We start from the raw sequence: 25,919 nt of genomic DNA on the forward strand, positions 1-25,919 counted from the left end.
TCCAAAATAAACTTACCAGAAAGTGCTTTATGATTTTTAATTCTTTGTTTGGTCAGAGTTATAGGCTATATTGCTGCCAACGATAAGTCTTTATTTACACATTAATGTATGGCTTTGGGGTGTAGAATGATTTGCCATGTAAATTGAAGACTTGAGCGCCCCCTGTGTCCTGAATGCAAGTGAGGTAACACAAAGCTTCGGCTTGACTACGTCACCAAATGTATCGGAACATGTCAGCAGGAGCCATTTTATTCCGGGAATGAAACTTCGATTTCCTAAAAAACACTAGCGATTCTCCTCGACATCAATTGCAGTGTGTCGTTGAATCGAATGGTGAACCTTTTCATAAGGCAATGCGAAGGAATTGGGTAAGACATTTGAACTGGGTAGGGCTGTCTTGTTTTTAACGTGCGAGCAGAACTAGCAGCATGGCTAGTAGCATAGTAACGATGGTGACTGCAGAGGTTGTTGATGCAGTCATGCCATGCAGAACACAGCGAGCTAGTTAGCTACCAGTGCGAGTGTTAAAGCCACAGTAGACAATGTGTAAACTGATTTAAATTACAAGATGACTATTGTTTCTTGTCTTTTCCTTCACCCCCCCCCCCCAGTTTCTTCTGTTTACGTGCTATCTTGCCAGTCAGATAACACCACTGACACGCTGTCTCTGATGTTGGTAGCTAGCTAACGTTAACTTCTCACAAATTAAAACCAACGTCTCGCAGTTAACTGTAGTGCCTTCCCTTTAATCAGTCAGCCTACCAGTAACCGCTAGTGAACTGAACTCAATGTTTTTTTGGTGTATACTGTGTCTCTAGACCTCCCAGTAATGCCACCTGTTACAATGTAACGTTAGCAGTTAGCAAGTCAACTCTTTGATATCCTACCCCATTTGCTTCATCATCAGCAAGTATATCTGTTAAAGGGCTGCCACATCTTTTGTCAACTGTTAGCACTGGGAATGCTTGACTCTGCACAGACACAGGTAACTCGGTGAGGTCAACTTAGGTCTCAGTCATAAATGGGTGAGTGAGGATGAGCCAGCCCCTTGGGATATGTCCTTGGGATAACTAGCACCAAAGAGAGACTGGCAGATCAAAGAAGCTAAAGATGAAAGTGAGGCTGAGAGTGAAGTGGTTGCTGCCTGCAACACATCACTGGATGACACACACAACACAAACACCTCACCTGACAACAGTCTTGCTTGAAATGGGATAAGGTAGATTTGAGATTTTGGCATCGGACTTCGTCAGAGCCACATATGGCTCTGCCTTATGAAGCTAACAGATGGTGAGGAAAACAATAGTGAATTGTTCTGGCATACTACATTGTGATTATAATCTGTCTTGCCAAACGTTTTACTTCTAACTGATGTTGCCAAGTTTTTAAAGCTCCTCTCCTCATCTTGTTTGGTGGTTCATCAGTTGCCAGAGTTAGGTTATGTTTTTCCTGCACACAAAAACATCTCATCCGGTTCTAACCTTCACACCAGAGTAACCTGAACCATCCACCCAATTTAAACCTCTTATGATGTCTCAATGAACTGTAACCTTCGGTCTATATATTAATATATGCCTTCTCCTCTTGGATTTCTGCCTATTTTCTCTGTTTGTTGTGGTATGGCCTCATGGGTCACAGATTAGGTTTGTTGTGCCTGTCTCTCTCTAGAAGTCGGTAGAAGAGTCACAGTCAACTGTCACGTTCCACGCAATAACCTTTTTTACTCTAAACAAAATTACTTCAAGGAGTATGCGGGACGTGAGTGTGCTTTGGTATTTACATTCGTCATTTTACTTATTTGCAGATGATCTTATCCAGAGCGACTTACGGCAGTGAGTTGTACTAGTCCATTGTGGGAGTCGAACCCACAACCCTGGAGTTGCAAGTGCCATGCTCAACCAACTGAGCTACATGGGACCTTTTATCTTGTCTGTATTGATTTGGTGGTGGGGGGGGTGAAAGCAGCTGTCTAGCAGGAAATGGTCTGTCTGGCCAGCTGGCTGAGGTGATAGAGCAGACTTCCATTGTAGTGAACTTTATGCAGTAAAATACTACTTGAGAAAAAGTCTAAACGTATTTGGATTTAAATATACTTATAAATATTAAGCAAACCAGATGCCTCCATTCTTTAAACATTTTTTATTTATGGGTAGCCAGGGGCACACTCTAACATAATTTACAAACAAAGCATTTGTGTTTAGTGAGTCCACCAGATCAGAGGCAGTAGGGATTACCAGGGATGTTCTCTTGATAAATGTGTGAATTGGACCATTTTCCTTGCCTGCCAAGCATTCAAAATGTAATGAGTACTATTGGGTGTCAGAGGAAATGTATGGTTTAAAAAGTACATTATTTCCTTTAGGAATGTATCGAAGTAAAAACGGTCAAAAAGACAAAGATGCCCCAGAAAACTATTTTTACTTAAGTACTTTACACCACTGACTCTGACATCAAATGTATTTATATAGCCCTTCTTACATCAGCTGATATCTCAAAGTGCTGTACAGAAACCCAGCCTAAAACCCCAAATAGCAAGCAATGCAGGTGTAGAAGCACGATGGCTAGGAAAAACTCCCTAGAAAGGCCAGAACCTAGGAAGAAACCTAGAGAGGAACCAGGCTATGAGGGGTGGCCAGTCCTCTTCTGGCTGTGCCGGGTGGAGATTATAACAGCACATGGCCTAGATGTTCAAATGTTCATAAATGACCAGCATGGTCAAATAATAATAATAATAATAATAATAATAATAATCACAGTAGTTGTCGAGGGTGCAACAAGTCAGCACCTCAAGAGTAAATGTCAGTTGGCTTTTCATAGCCGATCATTGAGAGTATCTCTACCGCTCCTGCTATCTCTAGAGAGTTGAAAACAGCAGGTCTGGGACAGGTAGCACGTCCGGTGAACAGGTCAGGGTTCCATAGCCGCAGGCAGAACAGTTGAAACTGGAGCAGCAGCACGGCCAGGTGGACTGGGGACAGCAAGGAGTCATCATGTCAGGTAGTCCTGAGGCATGGTCCTAGGGCTGAGAGAGAGAGAGAGAGAACTTAAATTCACACCGGATGAGACAGGAGAAATACTCCAGATATAACAGACTGACCCTAGCCCCCCGACACATAAACTACTGCAGCATAAATACTGGAGGCTGAGACAGGAGGGGTAAGGAGACACTGTGGCCCCATCTGATGATACCCCCGGACAGGGCCAAACAGGAAGGACATAAACCCACCCACTTTGCCAAAGCACAGCCCCCACACCAGTAGAGGGATATCTTCAACCACCAACTTACCATCCTGAGACAAGGCCGAGTATAGCCCACAAAGATCTCCGCCATGGCACAACTCAAGGGGGGGCGCCAACCCAGACAGGAAGACCACGTCAGTGACTCAACCCACTCAAGTGACGCACCCCTCCTAGGGACGGCATGGAAGAACACCAATAAGCCAGTGACTCAGCCCCTGTAATAGGGTTAGAGGCAGAGAGTCCCAGTGGAGAGAGGGGAACCGGCCAGGCAGAGACAGCAAGGGCGGTTCGTTGCTCCAGAGCCTTTCCGTTCACCTTCACACTCCTGGGCCAGACTACACTCAATCATAGGGCCCACTAAAGAGATGAGTCTTCAGTAAAGACTTAAAGGTTGAGACCGAGTCTGCATCTCTCACATGGGTGGGTAGGCAGACCATTCCATAAAAATGGAGCTCAATAGGAGAAAGCCCTGCCTCCAGCTGTTTGCTTAGAAATTCTAGGGACAATTAGGAGGCCTGCGTCTTGTGACTGTAGCGTACGTGTAGGTATGTACGGCAGGACCAAATCGGAAAGATAGGTAGGAGCAAGCCCATGAAATGCTTTGTAGGTTAGCAGTAAAACCTTGAAATCAGCCCTTGCCTTAACAGGAAGCCAGTGTAGGGAGGCTAGCACTGGAGTAATATGATCAAATTTTTTGGTTCTAGTCAGGATTCTAGCAGCCGTATTTAGCACTAACTGAAGTTTATTTAGTGCTTTATCCGGGTAGCCGGAAAGTAGAGCATTGCAGTAGTCCAACCTAGAAGTAACAAAAGCATGGATACATTTTTCTGCGTCATTTTTGGACAGAAAGTTTCTGATTTTTGCAATGTTACGTAGATGGAAAAAAGCTGTCCTTGAAACAGTCTTGATATGTTCTTCAAAAGAGAGATCAGGGTCCAGAGTAACGCCGAGGTCCTTCAGTTTTATTTGAGACGACTGTACAACCATCCAGATTAATTGTCAGATTTAACAGAAGATCTCTTTGTTTCTTGGGACCTAGAACAAGCATCTCTGTTTTGTCCGAGTTTAAAAGTAGAACCTTTGCAGCCATCCACTTCCTTATGTCTGAAACACAGGCTTCTAGCGAGGGCAATTTTGGGGCTTCACCATGTTTCATTGAAATGTACAGCTGTGTGTCATCTGCATAGCAGTGAAATTTAACATTATGTTTTCGAATGACATCCCCAAGAGGTAAAATATAAAGTGAAAACAATAGTGGTCCTAAAACAGAACCTTGAGGAACACCGAAATTTACAGTTGATTTGTCAGAGGACAAACCATTCACAGAGACAAACTGATATCTTTCCGACAGATAAGATTTAAACCAGGCCAGAACTTGTCCGTGTAGACCAATTTGGGTTTCCAATCTCTCCAAAAGAATGTGGTGATCGATGGTATCAAAAGCAGCACTAAGATCTAGGAGCACGAGGACAGATGCAGAGCCTCGGTCTGACACCATTAAAAGGTCATGCACCACCTTCACAAGTGCAGTCTCAGTACTATGATGGGGTCTAAAACCAGACTGAAGTGTTTCGTATACATTGTTTGTCTTCAGGAAGGCAGTGAGTTGCTGTGCAACAGCTTTTTCAAAATTTTTTGACAGGAATGGAAGATTCGATATAGGCCGATAGTTAAAAAAAAAAATTCTGGGTCAAGATTTGGCTTTTTCAAGAGAGGCTTTATTACTGCCACTTTTAGTGAGTTTGGTACACATCCGGTGGATAGAGAGCCGTTTATTATGTTCAACATAGGAGGGCCAAGCACAGGAAGCAGCTCTTTCAGTAGTTTAGTTGGAATAGGGTCCAGTATGCAGCTTGAAGGTTTAGAGGCCATGATTATTTCCATCATTGTGTCAAGAGATATAGTACTAAAACACTTGAGTGTCTCCCTTGATCCTAGGTCCTGGCAGAGTTGTGCAGACTCAGGATAACGGAGCTTTGGAGGAATACGCCGATTTAAAGAGGAGTCCGTCATTTTCTTTCTAATGATCATGATCTTTTCCTCAAAGAAGTTCATGAATTTATTACTGCTGAAGTGAAAGCCATCCTCTCTTGGGGAATGCTGCTTTTTAGATAGCTTTGCGACAGTATCAAAAATAAATGTTGTATTGTTCTTATATTCCTCAATTAGGGTGGAAAAATAGGATGATCGAGCAGCAGTGAGGGCTCTTCGATACTGCACGGTACTGTCTTTCCAAGCTAGTCGGAAGACTTCCAGTTTGGTGTGGCGAAATTTCCGTTCCAATTTTCTGGAAGCTTGCTTCAGAGCTCGTGTATTTTCTGTATACCAGGGAGCTAGTTTCTTATGACAAATGTTTTTAGTTTTTAGGGGTGCAACTTCATCTAGCGTATTGCGCAAAGTTAAATTTAGTTCCTCAGTTAGGTGGTTAACTGATTTTTGTCCTCTGATGTCCTTGGGTAGGCAGAGGGAGTCTGGAAGGGCATCAAGGAATCTTTGGGTTGTCTGAGAATTTATACCACGACTTTTGATGCTCCTTGGTTGGGGTCTGAGCAGATTATTTGTTGCGATTGCAAACGTAATAAAATGGTCCGATTGTCCAGGATTATGAGGAAAAACATTAAGATCCACAACATTTATTCCACGGAACAAAACTAGGTCCAGGGTATGACTGTGGCAGTGAGTAGGTCCAGAGACATGTTGGACAAAACCCACTGAGTCGATGATGGCTCCGAAAGCCTTTTGGAGTGGGTCTGTGGACTTTTCCGTGTGAATATTAAAGTCACCAAAAATTAGAATATTATCTGCTGTGACTACAATGTCCGATAGGAATTCAGGGAACTCAGTGAGGAACGCTGTATATGGCCCTGGAGGCCTGTAAACAGTAGCTATAAAAAGTGATTGAGTAGGCTGCATAGATTTCATGACTAGAAAAATTGAAATTTGCTATCGTAAATGTTAGCAACACCTCCGCCTTTGCGGGATGCACGGGGGATATGGTCACTAGTGTAACCAGGAGATGAGGCCTCATTTAACACAGTAAATTCATCAGGCTTAAGCCATGTTTGTCAGGCCAATCACATCAAGATTATGATAAGTGATTAGTTCATTGACTATAACTGCCTTGGAAGTGAGTGATCTAACATTAAGTAGCCCTATTTTGAGATGTGATGTATCACGATCTCTTTCAATAATGGCAGAAATGGAGGAGGTCTTTATTCTAGTGAGATTGCTAAGGCGAACACCGCCATGTTTAGTTTTGCCCAACCTAGGTCGAGGCACAGACACGGTCTCAATGGGGATACCTGAGCTGACTACACTGACTGTGCTAGTGGCAGACTCCACTAAGCTGGCAGGCTGTCTAACAGCCTGCTGCCTGGTCTGCACCCTATTTCATTGTGGAGCTAGGGGAGTTAGAGCCCTGTCTATGTTCGTAGATAAGATGAGAGCACCCCTCCAGCTAAGATGGAGTCCGTCACTCCTCAACAGGCCAGGCTTGGTCCTGTTTGTGGGTGAGTACCAGATAGAGGGCCTATTATCTACAAATTCTATCTTTTGGGAGAGGCAGAAAAGAGTTTTCAACCAGTGATTGAGTTGTGAGACTCTGCTGTAGAGCTCATCACTCCCACTAACTGGGAGGGGGCCAGAGACAATTACTCGATTCCGACACATCTTTCTAGCTGATTTACACGCTGAAGCTATGTTGCGCTTGGTGACCTCTGACTGTTTCATCCTAACATCATTGGTGCCGACGTGGATAACAATATCTCTATACTCTCTACACTCGCCAGTTTTAGCTTTAGCCAGCACCATCTTCAGATTAGCCTTAACGTCGGTAGCCCTGCCCCCTGGTAAACAGTGTATGGTCGCTGGGTGATACGTTTTAAGTCTAATACTGCAGGTAATGGAGTCGCCAATGACTAGGGTTTTCAATTTGTCAGAGCTAATGGTGGGAGGCACGGCGTCTCAGACCCCACAACGGGAGGAGTAGAGACCAGAGAAGGCTCGGCCTCTAACTCCGACTCGCTGCTTAATGGGGAGAACCAGTTGAAAGTTTCTGTCGGCTGAATGAGCGACACCGGTTGAGCATTCCTACAGCATTTCCCTCCAGAAGCCATGAGAAAGTTGTCCGGCTGCGGGGACCGTGCGAGGGGATTGATACTAACGTTACTATCTGTACTTACTGGTGGCACAGACACTGTTTCATCCTTTCCTACACTGAAATTACCCTTGCCTAACGATTGCGTCTGAAGCTGGGCTTGCAGCACAGCTATCCTTGCCGTAAGGCGATCGTTCTCCTGTATATTATAAGTACAGCGACTGCAATTAGAAGGCATCGTGTTCATGTTACTAGTTAGCTTCGGCTGTTGGAGGTCCTGACGAACCATGTCCAGATAAAACATCCGGAGTGAAAAAGTTGAATGGAAAAAAAGTTGAGCGAGGGAAAAACTAAAAATATAAACGGTAATTAGAAAGTCAAAACCGTAAAGTTGTCAGGTAGCAAAGTAAGATCGGCATCAAATACGCACAGCAGCACATAAACAAGTCTGTAAGTTGTGACATGAACCATAATAACATCAGCATTGGCCTTATCTCAAGAAAAAGCTGTAATTTTTGTTGGATCAGACTTGTGGGCTATTTCAGTCTCTGAGAAACCAACTTCAAATCGCTAGGATTGAGGGGAAATAATGTCCACAGTACAAGATACTGTTTTCTGGGCTGTGACTTGCTGCAAAGGGACTGGTTTTATATCTGACACACACACACACACACACCAGGAGATTGTGTGTTTAAGTCTGCCAAGAGAGACTAGACCACCCTGACTGAACAGAGAGGAGAATACTGGGTGGGTATTTACCTAAAGACGGTGTGAGGAGGAGTTCCTCCCTGTAGTGAATATGAAGCATGTTACCACTGCAGTAGCCTGGAGTAGCATAACCCCTTTACAGACTGGAGAGGGGCTTGTGTTGTGTATAGATACTTAGCTGACCTATGACCTCTTCTTTGTGATGATGAGGAAGGGGCAGTCCCCCAGACCCTGTGGGGAGAAAGTGTTTAGCTCATCTGTGCTCTTGATATACAGGCCAAGCTGACTTATTGTTTCTTTGATATTCTGGGGAACTATGTTATCCCAGGCTGTAGACTGCTATTATGCAATATTACAATATATTAATTGCAAAGTTATGTTTACTGTTAGGTGTATGTCTCCATCCTGTGTCTGTATGCCCATAGTTGGTGATATGGACCTTGTATCGTTCCTTTAAGACTGCTGGGTCACCACATACTGGATCAGTACGATACTACTAGGCAGGAGCAGAAGGTCATCGATCTGTCATACACACCCTCGTGCATTATCATGCACAGCACACTTAGACCCTTGTAGACTTTGCACCCAACAACCTTCAGTTTTATGAAAACGCAAAACAACAGTATTTTATAGCTGAATTGTAAACACCAGCACATTTACGTACACCTATAATCTCCAAAGCCATCTACCATTAAGCCTAGCTGGGCACCACCTTGTCCCTTCTGTGGGTTTCCCTTGGATGAACACATGGCACTCGTTGCTAATGCCTATAGCAGGACAGAGCAGTTGGGTAGGAGCACGGTTGATATTTACAACACATTGTCTAGTCATGCATGATGTTTGCTCTCCCTCTGAGGGGACCAGGTACTTCCCTCTGTTTGAATGTAAACAAACCTGTTGACCTCGATCTTCAGTGGTCAGTCACCAACTGTGCTCCTGGAGAGCAACAGGTTTTGTGCATGCTCACTGTTTTGTTCCAGCCCAACAATAAAAACTCCTCCTGATTCAACGATCACCAATACCTTGATGAGTTGAATCAGGTGTTTTAACATGACGTGTGCGCGCGCGCACTATGTGTCCTGGGTGCATTGATTGTGGCCATTGGCAGCCCAGGACCTGAGGAGAGTGCACTAGATCCTCTGTAGCTTAGAAACTGAGTTCTGAGGTGTTGTGTATCTTGTTTGAACTGGTTGGTGCTACTGTCACAGTTTGCCTTTCAGTAAAGAGCCCCTCGTGTAGGTGAGAGCTTGTCCCGCTAGTGTGTCTCCTTTCTGTCTCTTTCAATTTAAGGGGCTTTGTTGGCATGGGAAACATATGTTTACATTGCAAAAGCAAGTGAAATAGATAATAAACAACAAACGTTAATAGTAAACATTACACTCAAACTCTGGCTCCCTGTCTCTCTCCCTGGTTCTCTGACTCTCAATTTCAATGTAAGTCCTTTATTGGCATGGGAAACATATGTTGTCATTGCCAAAGCAAGTGAAGGAGATAATAAACAAAAGTGAAATAAACAATAAAAATGATCAGTAAACATTACGCTCACAAAGCTCTCAGGCTCTCTCTCTCTCCCCCCTCCTCCAGAACACCCCTTCATCCCATCGCCACAAAGACTGCAGCATGCTGTTGCTATAGCAACTGTCGCTTGCCGCTGCAGTCCCGGTGTTTCTTTGCAATACCTCTTTTTTTTTTCTTCTGGTAGCCTGGATGCTTTGGTACTTTGGCGACTAGTAAGTCTTTTTTTAAACCCCCCCACTTTGGGCTGGGTGTGTCAATGTCTAGTTTGTACATGCAGAATTACAGTTACCTCAATTAGTCACGAAATCCCTAGTTTGAAGCGTCTGTTTTCAGTAAACTGTGCTGTGCCATTTCTTTTCCTTCATTTCCCCCCACATGGGCCAGCACCCTAGCAATTCAAGTTCCAGCCAATCAGATTCAGCCCCTCGCCATTTGAGTGACTGCTAGCAAGAATCACATACAACAGAGCAAGAGCGCAATGACGTGGTGCACATGGCTGTACCAGAGAATCCCTTTGTCCTTCTTACTTGTGAGTTTCAAATATCTCTTAACGGTCCCCCCAGCATGAGTTTTCTTATGCGCGTGATGTCAGAATTGACTCACTGTTCCTAAATGTGATTGTGACGCAACAGGACAACTGCCCTCAAACCAAGACACGCTGCCTGCTAATTATCAATAGGGTGTGTTTCAACTTGTCAATTTTACAGTTTGAAATGAGGTACGCTCCGCCTCATTAATTCACAGAACAGTGGTTCCAAAACTTTTTATAATCCCGTACCCTTTCAAACATTCAACCTCCAGCTGCGTACCCTTTCTAGCACCAGGGTCATCGCACTCACAAATGTAATTTTTTTGCCATAATTATAAGCCTGCCACACACACTATACGATACATTTATTAAACATAAGAATGAGTGTAAGTTTTTGTCACAACCCAGCTTTTGGGAAGTGACAAAGAGCTCTTATAGGACCAGGGCACAAATAATAATATAATAATAATAATCTTGCTCTTTATTTAACCATCTTACATATAAAACCTTATTTGTTCATCGAAAAGTGTGAATAACTCACCACAGGTTAATTTGAAGGGTGTGCTTGAAAGGATGCACATAACTCTGCAGTGTTGGGTTGTATTGGAGAGTCTCAGTCTTAAATCATTTTCCACACACAGTCTGTACCTGTATTTAGTTTTCATGCTAGTGAGGGCCAAGAATCCACTCTCACATAGGTACATGGTTGCAAAGGTTATCGGGGTCCTAACAGCGTGATTTGCCAAGGAAGGACACGCTCAGAGCAGCCCAATCCAGAAATCTGGCAGTGGCTTCTGATTTAAATTCAATTTTCACAGAACCGCTTGTTGCAATTTCGATGAGGCTCTCTTGTTCAGATATCGGTAAGTGGACTGGAGGTAGGGCATGAAGGGATAACGATTCCAGTTTGTGTCGGCCATTTCTGGAAAGTACCTGCATAATTGCGTATCCAACTCACTCAGATGCTTCGCAATCTCACATTTGACATTGTCTGTAAATTTGAGTTCATTTGCCCACAGAAAATCATAGAATGATGGGAATACCTGTGTGTTGTCCTTGTTAATGCAGACAGAGAAGAGCTCCAACTTAATCATAGCCTCAATTTTGTCCCGCACATTGAATATAGTTGCGGAGAGTCCCTGTAATCCTAGCTTCAGATCATTCAGGTGAGAAAAAAACGTCACCCAGATAGGCCATTCATGTGAGAAACGTGTCATCATGCAAGCGGTCAGACAAGTGAAACTTATGGTCAGTAAAGAACTTTAAGCTCATCTCTCAATTAAAAAGAAAACGTGTCAATACTTTGCCCCTTGATAACCAGCGCATAACCAGCGTATGTTGTAAAAGCGTTACATGGTTGCTGCCCATATCATTGCATAGTGCAGAAAATACACAAGAGTTCAGGGGCCTTTCTTTAACCTCTCTGGGCCAGTGGGACGCTTGCTACTCAACAGCCAGTGTAATCCCGTGGTGCGATATTGAAATACCTTAGAAATGCTATTACTTCAATTTCTCAAACATATGACTATTTTACACCATTTTAAAGACAAGACTCTCGTTAATCTAACCACACTGTCCGATTTCAAAAAGGCTTTACAACGAAAGCAAAACATTAGATTATGTCAGCAGAGTACCCAGCCAGAATTAATCAGACACCCATTTTTCAAGCTAGCATATAATGTCACATAAACCCAAACCACAGCTAAATGCAGCACTAACCTTTGATGATCTTCATCAGATGACAATCCTAGGACATTATGTTATACAATACATGCATGTTTTGTTCAATCAAGTTCATATTTATATCAAAAACCAGCTTTTTACATTAGCATGTGACTAGCTCCCACCAAACACTTCCGGTGAATTTAGTAAATTACTCACGATAAACGTTCATAAAAAACATAACAATTATTTTAAGAATTATAGATACAGAACTCCTTTGCACTTGCTATGTCCGATTTTTAAAATAGCTTTTCGGTGAAAGCACATTTTGCAATATTCTGAGTAGATAGCCCAGCCATCACAGGCTAGCTGTTTTGACACCCACCAAGTGTGGTACTCACCAAACTCCGATTTACTATTAGAAAAGTTTGATTACCTTTGCTGTTCTTCGTCAGAATGCACTCCCAGGACTTCTACTTCAATAACAAATGTTGGTTTGGTTCCAAATAATCCATAGTTATATCCAAATAGCGGCGTTTTGTTCGTGCGTTCAAGACACTATCCGAAGGGTAAAGAAGGGTGACGCGCCCGACGCGTTTCGTGACAAAAAAATTCTAAATATTCCATTACCGTACTTCGAAGCATGTCAACCGCTGTTTAAAACCAATTTTTATGCGATTTTTTTCTCGTAAAAAAGCGATAATATTCCGACCGGGAGTCGTTGTTTTCGTTCAAAGAGAGAGAAAGTAAACATGTTGTCGGCTCGTGCACGCGCCTCCAGTCTCATTGTCCTCAGAACGACCACTATCCAAATGCGCTAATGTTTTTCAGCCATGGCCTGCAAAGCCACCATTCATCGTTCTGGCGCCTTCTGAGAGCCTATGGGAGCGTTAGAAAATGTCACGTTATGCCAGAGATCCCCTGTTTTGGTTAGAGATGATCAAGAAGGCCAAGAAAAAGTCAGAGAGCGCTTCCTGTTTGGAATCTTCTCAGGTTTTGGCCTGCCAAATGAGTTCTGTTATACTCACAGACACCATTCAAACAGTTTTAGAAACTTTAGGGTGTTTTCTATCCAAATCAAACAATTATATGCATATTCTAGTTACTGGGCAGGAGTAGTAACCAGATCAAATCGGGTACGTTTTTTATCCGGCCGTGCAAATACTGCCCCCTATCCCCAACAGGTTAACAAAGTTAACCATTTTCAATGTAGTGTCCAAGACATCTTTCAAGCTGTCAGGCATTCTTTTGGCAGCAAGAGCCTCTTGGTGGATGCTGCTGTGGATGCTGCTTGCACGTGCGTTACCACTCCACTATGTCTCCCCGTCATGGCTTTTGCGCCATCAGTACACATACCATCACATCTTGACCACCAAAGTCCATTTGATGTCACAAAGATGTCCAGTACTTTAAAAATATCCTCTTCTGGTTTCCAGTGGTTTGCAGAAGAGGATGTCTTCCTTAATTGACCCCCCCCGTAAATGTAACGGACATATACCAGGAGCTGTGCCAGGCCCGCCACATCTGTTGACTCATCCAGCTGTAATGCATAGATTTCACTGCCTTGTATGCGAAGCAGGAATTGTTTCAAAACATCTAATGCCATGTCACTGATGCGTTGTGAAACAGTGTTTGTTGAAGGCATTGTCTGTATAGTTTAAAAAATATATATTTTCCCCCCAGCATTGTCCCAGCCATATCCACGGCAGCAGGAAGAATTAAGTCCTCCATAATAGTATGGGGCTTGCCTGTCCTAGCCACTCGGTAACTCACCATATAAGACGCTTTCTAGCCCCTTCTTATTAATGGTATCTGTTGCTTTTATACATGTCATACTACTTGAAAGTAGTCTTAATTCTCGCTCAAAAAAACTCCCGTGGCTTATTTCAAATTGGCATGTTTTGTTTCTAAATGTCTGCGCAAGAGTGAAGGTTTCATCGAGTTGTGAGAGAGTACTTTTGCACATATAACACACTGTGGCTGAGGAAAGGCACTACTCCCAATATATGTGAACCCCAAATCAATGTGGTTCTCATCATATTTGCTCCTCTTTGATGGTCCAACGTCCCTGTCTGTTGTTCGGTGCTTTCCCGGGTAAGGGGGCAGTAACTCTTTGGCTGCATCAGATTCACAACTGTCAGTGTCCATTCTAGCCGGGCTAACAACAAATGTAGAAATACTGATGTTAGCATTGGATGTGCTCGTGGAAGCAGAACAACTTGTGTCGTCGACAGGTGCAGGTGTAGTACTGCTGGTAGTAGCAGTACTGCCAGTAGAGCTGGTATGTGTCTCTATGGACATGGGCCTTTTATAAAATAAAAATAAAGTATTTTTATTTTTAACCATTTATCAATTTTCGAGCAAACGGAATGAGCAGCAGTTACGTTTGGCTACATATAGACCGTTAGTGAAATTCCCGCGAGAGAGTAATGGTTAATGTGATCGGATGTACATGATTTGACTAGCCTACCAGTATTTGACATTGTGTTGTTATTTCGCTGAACACTAGATGGTTTAGTTTTACAAGGAACTGATTTCACACAAGGAACTGATTTCATAACCTTCATACATTTTTCTAATAGTTCTGTAAAACAATGCTAATGGCGTCAAATAAGTATTAGCTTTTGTTGTATCCTTTGAAAATGTCCTGGTCGTATCATGACCATTGCATTGACCTGTGTATTAATTTGGCCTGCGTATCTCTGCCCTGCCTGCTTGTGGAGCCATTGTGGAGCTCTTCAGTTATGTTACTTGTAATATTGTTTTATTTCTTTATCCTGATTTACTTTCTAATTACTAATAATTCCTCTTTATTCTGTACTTTCAGAAACCACTGCAGTGTTGATCAGATGAAGAAAATGTATTCTTATACCACTTGGTGGTTTTCCCGAGTCCCCATTTTTGCGATTATAGTCAAGCACATAGTCTGGTTTTATCTTTCTCTCACCCTGATTCCTCACTGTCATACTCGGATTCATTGTCAGAATTTGCAAAAGTCTCCAGAATTGTGTCATTTGTGAGTCATCTCCTTTTGAAAGACATTGCTAATGCTACAACTTAGCCCGCTAGCTACATACATAAACAACAACCACTGAATGGCCCCAAGTGAGTATCAGGGGCGATGTGATTGGCTACCGGTGTGGTTATACTGATGATTTGTCTCTACAGATGTTTGTTTACGTAGCAGGTTAGGATAATTAACGTGGCAGGTTAGGAGAACTAACAAAGCAGGTTAGGTGAATTAACGTAGGATGTTAAGGTTCCGAAAAGGGTTAGGCTTAGCTATAGTGCTGTTGTAGGACTAGCTACTCCATCTAGCCACAACGGTAGAAATGTAAACAAACCATCTGTGGTGACAAATCCTCAGTATCACCGGCCACTTGTATCAATAAATCACTATCAGAAAATGGTTTGTGTGGTAGTCATTTCATTTTTTAAATGTTTTATTCACGTTTTCAAGTAGTGGTGATAAATCTTTCATTCCGATTCTTGCGTAGATTGCAATGGACGGGTGTTTTTTTTTTAAATACACTGAACAAAAATATAAACGCAACATGTAACAACTTCAAAGATTTTAATGAGTTACAGTTCATATAACGAAGTCGGTCAATTGAAATGAATAAATTGGGCCATAATCTGTGGATTTCACATGACTGGGAATACAGGTATGCATCTGTTGGTCACAGATATCTTGAAAAAAAAGGTATGGGCGTGGATCTGAAAACCAGTCCGTATCTGATGTGACCACCATTTGCCTCATGCAGCACGACACATCTCCTTCGCATAGAGTTGATCAGGCTGTTGATTGTTGCCTGTGGAATTTGGCCATTCCCCTTCAAAGGCTGTGCGAAGTTGCTGGCTATTGGCGGGAACTGGTCCCGTGTGGCTCAGTTGGTAGAGCATGGTGTTTGCAACGCCAGGGTTGTGGGTTCGATTCCCACGGGGGACCAGTACAGAGGAAAAAAAAGAAACAAAAATATGAAATGTATGCATTCACTACTGTAAGTCGCTCTGGATAAGAGCGTCTGCTAAATGACGACTAAAATGTAAAATGTAACTGGGACACGGTGTCGTACACGTTGATACAGAGCATCCCAAACAAGCTCAATGGGTGGCATGTCTGGTGAGTATGCAGGCCATGGAAGAACTGGGACATTTACAGCTTCCTGGAATTGTGTACAGATCCTTGCGACATGGAGCCGTGCATTATCATGCTGAAACATGAGGTGATGGCAGGTGATTGGCACGACAATGGGCCCCCCCATTATCTCTGTGCGTTCAAATTGCCATCAATAAAATGCAATTGTGTTCATTATCTGTAACTTATGCCTACCCATACCTTAACCCCACCGCCACCATGGGGCTCTCTGTTCACAACATTGACATCAGCAAAACATTCGCCCTCATGACGCCAAACACGCTGTCTGCCGTCTGCCTACAGTTGAAACTGGGATTCATCTGTGAAGAGCACACTTCTCCAGCATGCCAGTGGCCATAGAAGGTGAGCATTTGCCCACTGAAGTCGGTCACGATGCCGAACTGTGGTCAGGTCCTTGTGAGGACGACGAGCACGCAGATGAGTTTCCCTGAGATGATTTCTGACAGTTTGTGCAGAAATTCTTCGGTTTTGCAAACCGTTTCATCAGTTGTCAGTGTGGCTGGTCTCAGACGATCCTGCAGGTGAAGAAGCCGGATGTGGAGGTCCTGGGCTGGAGTGGTTACATGTGGTCTGTGAGGCTGGTTAGACATACTGCCAAATTCTCTAAATTGACGGAGGAGGCTTATGGTAGAGAAATTAATATTCACTTGTCTGTCAACAGCTCTGGTGGACATTCCTGCAGTCAGCATACCAATTGCACGCTCCCTCAACTTGAGACATCTGTGGTGTTGTGTGATGTGCATTTTAGTGGCCTTTTATTGTCCCCAGCACAAGGTGCACCTGTGTAATGATCATGCTGTTTAACCAGCTTCTTGATATGCCACACCTGTCAGGTGGATGGATTATCTTGGCAAAGGAGAAATGCTCACTAACACAACATTTTAAGAGAAATAAGCTTTTGTGCATATGGAACATTTCTGGGATATTTTATTTCAGCTCATGAAACATGGGACCAACACTTTACATGTATCTATTTTTGTTTGTCATTTTTTGAAGGTTGTACTGATTATGATGAACTAATGCTAAGCCATTTGCTGTCTGTGTGGAGCCTTGTTTGTTGACATCATTCAATGCGTTCTGTGTGTCACGTAAATGTCTCAGACAAACAATGTTTAAAGCAAAACGAGAAGGGATGGTTCACTCGTCTTTCAAGTAAACTTCCGTAACTGAATGATGGTAGATGACGCACTCCCTTCAACAGGCATACTGCAAACAGACCCAACTCATCTTGTCACCTCATGTTTGGTTGACGCAGAAAAACGAACATGGCGGCACGCACAAGCTACTCACCGTGGGAAACTACTCACTTATGGTTTCTCAGCCGATAGTTGGCTATATATGACCGCTAGTGTTAGCTCACTCTTTACTCAGTTAGCGTTAGGATTATTGTAGCCTACATTTTCAGATTTGGATGAGAATTGTGTTATGCTACTTCGGTGACTGTCTGAACATTGCATCCATAATAAACTGCTCACATTGAGGACATAACATTGTAAAGACTTTGTGAAAAAAAAGTGTGGCCAGCTCAAATGCTGTCTGTTGTGACTACACGTTCTAATCACACCGGTTTGAGTCTACACTGCAGGGACCACTGTGTTCATATGCGTTCATGATTTTCTGATCTGATACAAATCTTACAAAGGTTGGTGGTCAATGTCTTTGACATTCAAATTTGCACAAAATGCTTTGTTAATTCTGGTAGAGCATTTAATTGTGGTTTGTAGCAGAATGTAATTTTAAATAGTCTCTGTCTTCTGTTCCCAGGTCTGTCTCCATGGCTTAGTGTGCTGTAGCAGCTGGACCCAGGCAGAAGTCTCTCTTCCTCGTTCTCCTTCATCCCTTCTTCCAGCGGTGGTAAGGAATGGCATTATGAGAGAACGTTTCCATACTGAATGTTACTAAATCAACAACTTTTTTTTTTTTTATTATGACTCCTATTATGCTATATAAACACATTTTGGCCAACATTCAGTTGTCTAGCAATAGTAACAGGTAGGCCTTTCACTAATAAAATTAACAATCCATGGTAGAAAAGGTACCTACACCATTCAAACAGAAAGATTAGGCTACATCAACCTACATTTAAATGTATTTTACCTTTTATTTAACTAGGCAAGTCAGGTAAGAACAAATTCTTATTTTCAATGACTGTCTAGGAACAGTGAGTTGGTTCCAATGATATTAGGCCTAAGTCTGATATTAAGGGCCAACTACTTACATCTGGAAGAAACGGGAGTTCGGGTAAAATTTAGGAGCTGAATCTGAGACTCAACAGCCTCTTTTGAAATGTCCTCTTTTAGAAACTCAGAACCGGCTGTGGCGGGCTGCACTCCCCTCACTAGAGCACAACACTGGAACTTTCAGACTCATGTTGTGTAGAACAGACCAGAGCTGTTGCAGTGACCGTATTACCGCCACAGCAGCAGTCATGACCACAGTAAAATTCCACATGACCGTTGAGTCACGGTCATCTCTTATACACTCTGGACATGTGTAGATAGTAGCCAACTTGCTAACGACCATCAGGTCGCTAATGGCCTGGTACTCAGGGCTCTATTGTCCCTCTAACCACTCTGACATCAATGTAAGTGTTTGACATGATTTTTCATTGCATTTAACTGCAAAACAATATCAGGTTTTTAACACTCACCTCACTGTGATTGATCAATTTGAAGAAGTTCAACAACATTTTTATTTTTATTTAACCTTTATTTAACCAGGTAGGCCAGTTCAGAACAACTTGTTCTGAACTGGCCTACCTGGTTAAATAAAGGTTAAATAAAAATAATTTTACAACATTTACAACTGCGACCTGGCCAAGATAAAGCAAAGCACTGCGACAAAACAACAACACAGAGTTACACATAAACAAACGTACAGTCAATAACACAATAGAAAATCTATGTACAGTGTGTGGAAGAGTAGGGAGGTAAGGCAACATGGTCGTTGTGGATGTTGTTTCAAAGCCTAACACAATGAAATGGACCCTGCTCTCTAAGGTGATGATTCATTCGAAACACCCAGACACATAAGCTCTAATACGCATAGTCCTATACAGTGCAGACTCCAGCCACCCTAGTCATAGACTGTTCTCTCTGCTACCACACGGCAAGCGGTACCGGAGCACCAAGCCTAGGTCCAAGAGGCTTCTAAACAGCTTCTACCACCAAGCATAAGACTCCTGAACATCTAGTCAAATGGCTACCCAGACTATTCACATTGTCTCCACACCACTGCCACTCTCTGTTGTCATCTATGCATAGTCACTTTAATTAACTCTACCTACATGTACATAGTACCTCAACTAACCGGTGCACACTGACTCTGTACCGGCACCCTCCTCTATATGTTATTTTTTACTGCTCCTCCTTTAATTACTTGTTACTTTTATTTCTTATTCTTATCTGTATTTTTTGAAACGGGTTAGGGGCTCGTAAGTAAGCATTTCACCTGTTGTAATCGGCACATGTCACTAATAACATTTTATTTGCATTCGGGAAGTATTCAGACCCTTTGACTTTTCCACATATTGTTGTGTAACAACCTTATTCTAAAATTGATTAAATGAGTTTTCCTCATCAATCTACACACAATACCTCATAATGACAAAGCAAAAAAAGGTTTTTACAAATGTATTACAAATTAGAAACAGATACCTGAAGGGGTCCTAAAATTCTAAATCCAATAGCTAAATGATCCATGGTATAACCATCTAAAACAATTGTCTTTTACATGACTGACCGGCTGACAAAGTCATGACCACCACAACCCTAGAACACACACAACTTAGTTGGGGATCATGTGGTGTGGAGTTGGGGATCATGTCAGCTCTATTCATTGAATCTCTAATGGGTTTTCTGCTACGTTCAGAACCTTGCACCCTCTTCAGAGCAACCCTAATATCACAGTCGGTCTCCAGCCCATCTTTCCTCCACCAGACAGACTGACTTTATTGTTCTAACCTGGGTCCAGTCTCCAGTGACATAATACGTTGAATACCCAGAGCCTCAAGATAAAGTAATATTTAATTTGAACTGAACTGTATTTTAACTGGCTCATGTGGTGGGCTCGACTTCCTCTCAGTTTGGCTGAGGAGAGGTGGAAGGCGAGTGCTGACTGACCAGATTAAATAAGTTGCTGCTCTTGCCTCTTGAAATGTGAATATTTGTGTGTTTAGATGTACTTGTTGGGGACACTTTGGTCAGTACATATGATCTGAAATAAAGACTGCTGTAGATTGGCGGTCATGTAAACCAATGGATAAGGCATAGAGTGGTTGATGGCTGCTTGGTTACTCATCGACGTCTGTAGTATCTAGTGTCCCCACTGTCACCAGTTTTTCTTCTTGGAAAAGAAATCATAACCGTAGATACTGATAATGGATATTTGTCTCTTGAGGCACACTAAAGTCAAACATGGCAGAACAGTGGTTGTGTCTTCTGTATCTGTACACACTGACTCTTGTATTTGTGTGTGTGTGTGTGGGTGAGACTGCTGGGTCTCTTAGCAACAGTGGCCATTTAAGGAGTGGCTGAGCTCAAATCACTGTAAGATGATGTTTATTATCCAACAGATGTAACAATGAAGTTATTGAAAGGATTGGACTACAGCAACGGAATGGCAACAGTAATGAACGAAGAGAGGAATGTTTCTATGTAGAGAATCAACAATCCTCAAGGGATTCACAGAAAATCCCAGATATGGTCTCAAGTATTGTATTCTGAAGTTGGTTACAGATAACTTTTGTTCACAACCACATTTAAAAAAATTATGAAGTGTGTGTGTGTGTGTGTGTGTGTGTGAGGCCATGTACCTAGACGCTTTTAAAATCTTTGACCTTTAAGTGGTACATTGGTTGGAATGTTGGTGCTGCGTCTTGAGTCCAGAGGCGAGGCAAAGTAAGAACGTAGCTGCATGGTGCCATGCCAATACCAACATGTCAGGATTGTGCCCCTTAGCCCTAGATGGATGTGGTTTGAATGGCTGAATGGAGCTGATGGTGGGACCCGGAGCCATCATCATAAACCGGTTATTAGGAACTATAGTTGCCAAACTGTTTGTTTTGCTCCCTTAACACTAGAACCGCCTGGCCTTTCAGCCTATAAGTACCCGCTAGAGAACGTTGCTGGGCCACCCATTTAGCATATGCATCAGATCAGTGGTGTAAAGTACTTCAGTAAAAATACTACTTAAGTAGTTTTTGGGGGTATCTGTACTTTACTAATTTTATATTTTTGACAACTTTTACTTCATTACATTCCAAAAAATAATGCTGTACTTTTTACTCCATACATTTTCCCAGACACCCAACAGTACTTGTTACATTTTTAATGCTTAGCAGGACAGGAAAATGGTCCAATTCATGCACTTATCAAGAGAACATTCCTGGTCATCCCTACTGCCTCTGATCTGGCGGACTCGCTAAACACACGTTTTGTTTGTAAATTATGTCTGAGTGTTGGAGTGTGCCCCTGGCTATCCTAAATAAAAAAACAAGAAAATTATGCCATCAAGTTTGCTAAATTTAAGGAATTTGAAATAATTTATACTTTTACTTTAAAACCTCTTAAGGATCGTATCCCCCTTTTTTTTTAATCATTTCACCTAAAATGACATACCCAAATCTAACTGCCTGTTACTCAGGACCTGAAGCAAGGTTATGCATATTGTTGATACCGTTTGAAAGGAAACAGTTTGAAGTTTGGGGAAATTTTGAAATTAATGTAGGAGAAGAACACATTAAATCTGGTAAAAGATAATACAAAGAAAAAAACATGACTTTTCTATTTATTTTTTTGTTCCTTCTTTGAAATGCAAAAGAGAGGCCATTATATGACTTAGGAGTCTAGCCACAATTTATATTTTGGCCAATAGATGGCAGCGTGTGTGTGTGTGTGTGTGTGTGTGTGTGTGTGTGTGTGTGTGTGTGTGTGTGTGTGTGTGTGTGTGTGTGTGTGTGTGTGTGTGTGCAACATTTTAGACTGATCCAATGAACCATTGCATTACTGTTCAAAATGTTGTATCAAGTCTGCCCAAATGTGCCTAATTTGGTTTATTTATATATTTTCAAGTACATAACTGTACACTCTCGTCAAACAATAGCATGGCATTCTTTCACTGTTATACCTACTGTAAATTGGAGAGTGCAGTTAAATTAGCAAGAATTTCAGCTTGCTGCCCATATAATACATGTCTATCTCCTGGAAAGTTAGCTGTTACAACTGTCATGCTAATCACATTAGCTCAACTGTCCCGGTATAGGGACACTGATCCTGTATATTTGAGCAGTTACATTTAATTTTGATTCTTAAGTATATTTAAAACCAAATACTTTCAGACTTTTACTCAAGTAGCAAAATACTTTTACTTGAGTCATTACTCAAATATAACAATTGGGTACTTTATCCACCACTGCATCAGATGCATATCGACCTGCAAGGTGTGCAAACATAAGCACCAACACTTGATAAATAGTGCATAAACTATTAGAAATATTTGTGCAAATATATAATTAAATAACAATAGTTTTGTTTAGGTAGTCAAGGATATGTTTTGTATAATTCTACAAAGGGCTCCCGAGTGGCGTTACGGTCTAAGGCACTGCATCTCAGTGCTAGAGGTGGCACTGCAGACCCTGGTTCGATCCCGGGCTGTATCACAACCGGCCGTGATGGAGAGTCCCATAGGGCGGCGCACAATTTGGCCCAGCGTCGTCCGAGTTAGGGGAGGCCGGAGTAGGCCATCATTGTAAATAAGAATTTGTTCTTAACTGACTTGCTAGTTAATTACATTTTTTAAAGTTCCTAGAAAAAAAGTAGGCCTATAGACTGTTTTTGTTTCCCTTACAATAAAAACAGTGTAATCCTTTATTTGTTGATTTGATTACTTATACATTCCACTCAGTTTATTTTGACAGGTGAAATTATTTGCCATATTCCAAAACAGAAGCACCAGTGCATGAACAGTTGTAAAGGATGAATTGCATAAATAAATATTAGTGGAAATATATTCATAAGTCATTTATTTTATCGGACACTGTATTGTGCTCGTATACGCATGCCTTTAGGCATGAATCAATCTGGTCTTCTCTTTATACTTTATACAGTCAGCACACAGCTTCAGGGCTTTGTGTGAGCAAGCCCCACAAACAAATAGTTTGCATTGCACACAGTTTTCATTAGCCTTGTTTCGTGTGCACCTGCCGCAGGTGTCTCATCTCTGAAGCGGTTGCGTGTCATGGTCTCTCAGAATTGTCCACCCCGTACCTATCAGACCAAAAATACCCCACATCCATGCTCTTTCTGCCGTATGCCCTGCGGACATACAAAAGTGCAATAAATGCTTCGAGTTCATCCATAGACATGTCCCACGTACTGTTTCCTTTTCTGTGCCCATGAGCAACAGTACAGTCTCTGATGTGCTGCGACATCTGAATGTCACAAACTCGTCACTCTTTTCTACCCAAAATGTGCCATCCCTCCCAGACTGCTTTCTCTCCTTGGCAGATCACCGTCTCCGTTGGCTCTGTTCTGGTTTCGCTGTGGCGAGGCTCGAAGTCAACATCAGAGTCCGATGAAGACTCTTCATCAGCAACGTCGATTTCAAGCTCAATCGCCAATCCAACTCCAACTCTGCTATTTTCTGCAGCATTTACAATGCTGTCAGTGCGTCCATTCGTTTTGGTTCGGCTTGCCATTGTGAACTACACACATTGTATGTTGTACTCAGTGTCTGATTTGCCTCTCCAAGGGGAAATTATATACCATTTCCAGCCTTTCATTATAAAATAATTAGACCACCCACAATTCTTCATTACACTATTGTTCTAAATTCAATCATCCTATTCACTCTCATCATTCAAATCAATCAATCACCCTCATCATTCCGTTCATTGAAGTAACATGCACCACTGCGTTTCTATCTCCTGTTCAGCCATTGACGACAGAATAGCATATTTACATTTTAAGTTTGTTACTAGTGTTTGCGTAGTAGCCAGATCAATGCTGCTGCGCGAGTGGTCATGTGCTGAATGCATGGATATTCTTGGAAAAGGTGACATTTGGAAATCGAGCTGCGCCTCTTAATTTTGAGCACTTTCTGATACTATATAGAAATCAAAATGTTTAGCTGCATGTGAATCGGAAGGAGGATTTCATAAAGTTATGCTCCTTTCCCTGCATCTCTCAATTACAAGATGCACCCATCTATTCATGTACAATTTGATAACTGATAGGCCTAATATAGTCACTCATCAGATTGTCACTTTAATCTAGTCTATAGGCTAACTCTTGTGTGTGAAAATGTGTAGTTTTGATGTGCAGGCTGACTGGCATCGTTTTCTTCCCGCTCATCAACTTGTTAAAGGATATGTTTTGCATTATTCTAAAGGCCTACTGCAACACAGCATGTTTTAGTTTCCCTTACAATACATTTGATTAGTAATATTTATAGTAAATGTAACACTTCCATAACAGCTTCTTTTTACAAAGTAAAACATAAGAGAATGGTACGAACCCGCAAGGCGCGTGGACAAATGATTTGCTGATGAATAGGCATACACAAACTCCTCATTACACTATTGTCTTTCTAAATGAAATCAACCTCTTTACCCTCATCATTCAGTTAGGCCAAATGTACATTTAATTCTGAATTAAGGTGCACAATTATCGTCCATTCATCCGTTTTGTCATTCAGTGAGGAGAGAGAGAGAGAGCTCATTAGCGCCTGGCTGGGTACCAATGTCCTATAACACATTGTCATGGGGGGGTTAAGTTGGGAATAGGTGTGAAAACTGGTAAAAAGGCTCAATGCTTTTCTGTTTGTGATTTCAAAATTCAGACAAATGAGCAGTGTAAAATACAAACATTTAGGAAAAGTCCATGGAAGGAGCAGGACAGCTTATTTTTTTGGGGCAGATGTTTTTCAGTGGCCTATGGCAGTTCTAGTGTTAAGTCTTTCCATTCCCACTGTTTCAAACCACCATCAGTTAGGCAACTCTGGACACGATTCATTCATCTTAGTGACTGAGCTTCTTTCTTATGTTGGTTAAAACGGGTATTTTACTCACACACACATCAATACCTCCTAAATGAATAATATGGTTAGAACTCTTCCAGGTGGTTGGTTCTATATTAGACATTACACACCACCACTCCCAGTAGGTTGAGGAGTCATGCCATTGATGTTAACCTGGAAATCATGTTGAGTTTAGAAGAACACTCTTATCCCAGGGCATGTTGTAACATTCTTTACTCATTTATAAGTGTAAAAGTTGATTTAGCCTTTGAACACGTCCCTGTTCTGTTCTTTGTGTCTTGCATTAAAAAAAAAAGATGGGGGGGGGGGAAAAATATCCTATTCTCTCTTCCCATGCAGAGATCATCGTGACATCACACCGGGACGGTAACTGCCCCTGCTGGTTACTAGGGAGCCCCCTGATTTCCTCCCCTGTGGAGATGGAGCCCCAGGGGCTGCCCAGAGCAGAGGGGGATTATGAGATGTTGGGTCTGCTGGTGCCCAGTCCCCAGAGTGAGGCGGTCACCCATGAGCTGGAGGAGCTGACCCTGCAGCCCAGCAGCAACCTGCCCCCCCTCAACGAACGCAAGAACGGTGAGTGGGGAGGAGAAACAAGCACACACTATGGTGATCGTCAAATTGATTGTTGCTTTTGGTTTTGAGTTGTGACCATCTGTACTCACTGGATGTTCTCAGCTGACTCACAGTGAAACAGACTGGTAATAATAAGTAATCAGCTTTCTAGCATGCAGGCAATCTACTCACATTGCACAGTTGTTGTTCTGGCAGCTCTATGCGTATGGCTATGGCACTGATGAATGAACACATGATTACTGGTTTGAATGGGGCTTTAGAAACGCCATTCTGTTTGCCAGTTCCTAATGACAGCTTAGATGGCTTAAGGAAATCAGTCCGACTGATTTTATATTGGTCACCCTACACAGGAAGTCTGTTTCTCATACATAATGATCATTTTGTTTTGCTCCACTGTG

The 25,919-nt window shown here is 42.2% G+C and overlaps 1 protein-coding gene across 1 annotated transcript in view; it reads left to right on the forward strand.

Annotated features, from left to right (window-relative positions):
- Positions 1-212: 212 nt before the first annotated feature.
- mrtfba (myocardin related transcription factor Ba) overlaps positions 213-25,919 on the forward strand; it is a 55,867-nt gene continuing 30,160 nt past the window's right edge. The window contains 4 exon segments of the mRNA XM_014179672.2: positions 213-368; positions 17,677-17,766; positions 23,418-23,625; positions 25,288-25,521. Coding sequence (XP_014035147.2) covers positions 25,368-25,521 — 154 coding nt within the window. The 5' untranslated portion in view covers positions 213-368; positions 17,677-17,766; positions 23,418-23,625; positions 25,288-25,367.

Source organism: Salmo salar, chromosome ssa28 (assembly GCF_905237065.1).
Source record: "Salmo salar chromosome ssa28, Ssal_v3.1, whole genome shotgun sequence".
NCBI classification, from domain to species: Eukaryota; Metazoa; Chordata; class Actinopteri; order Salmoniformes; family Salmonidae; genus Salmo; species Salmo salar.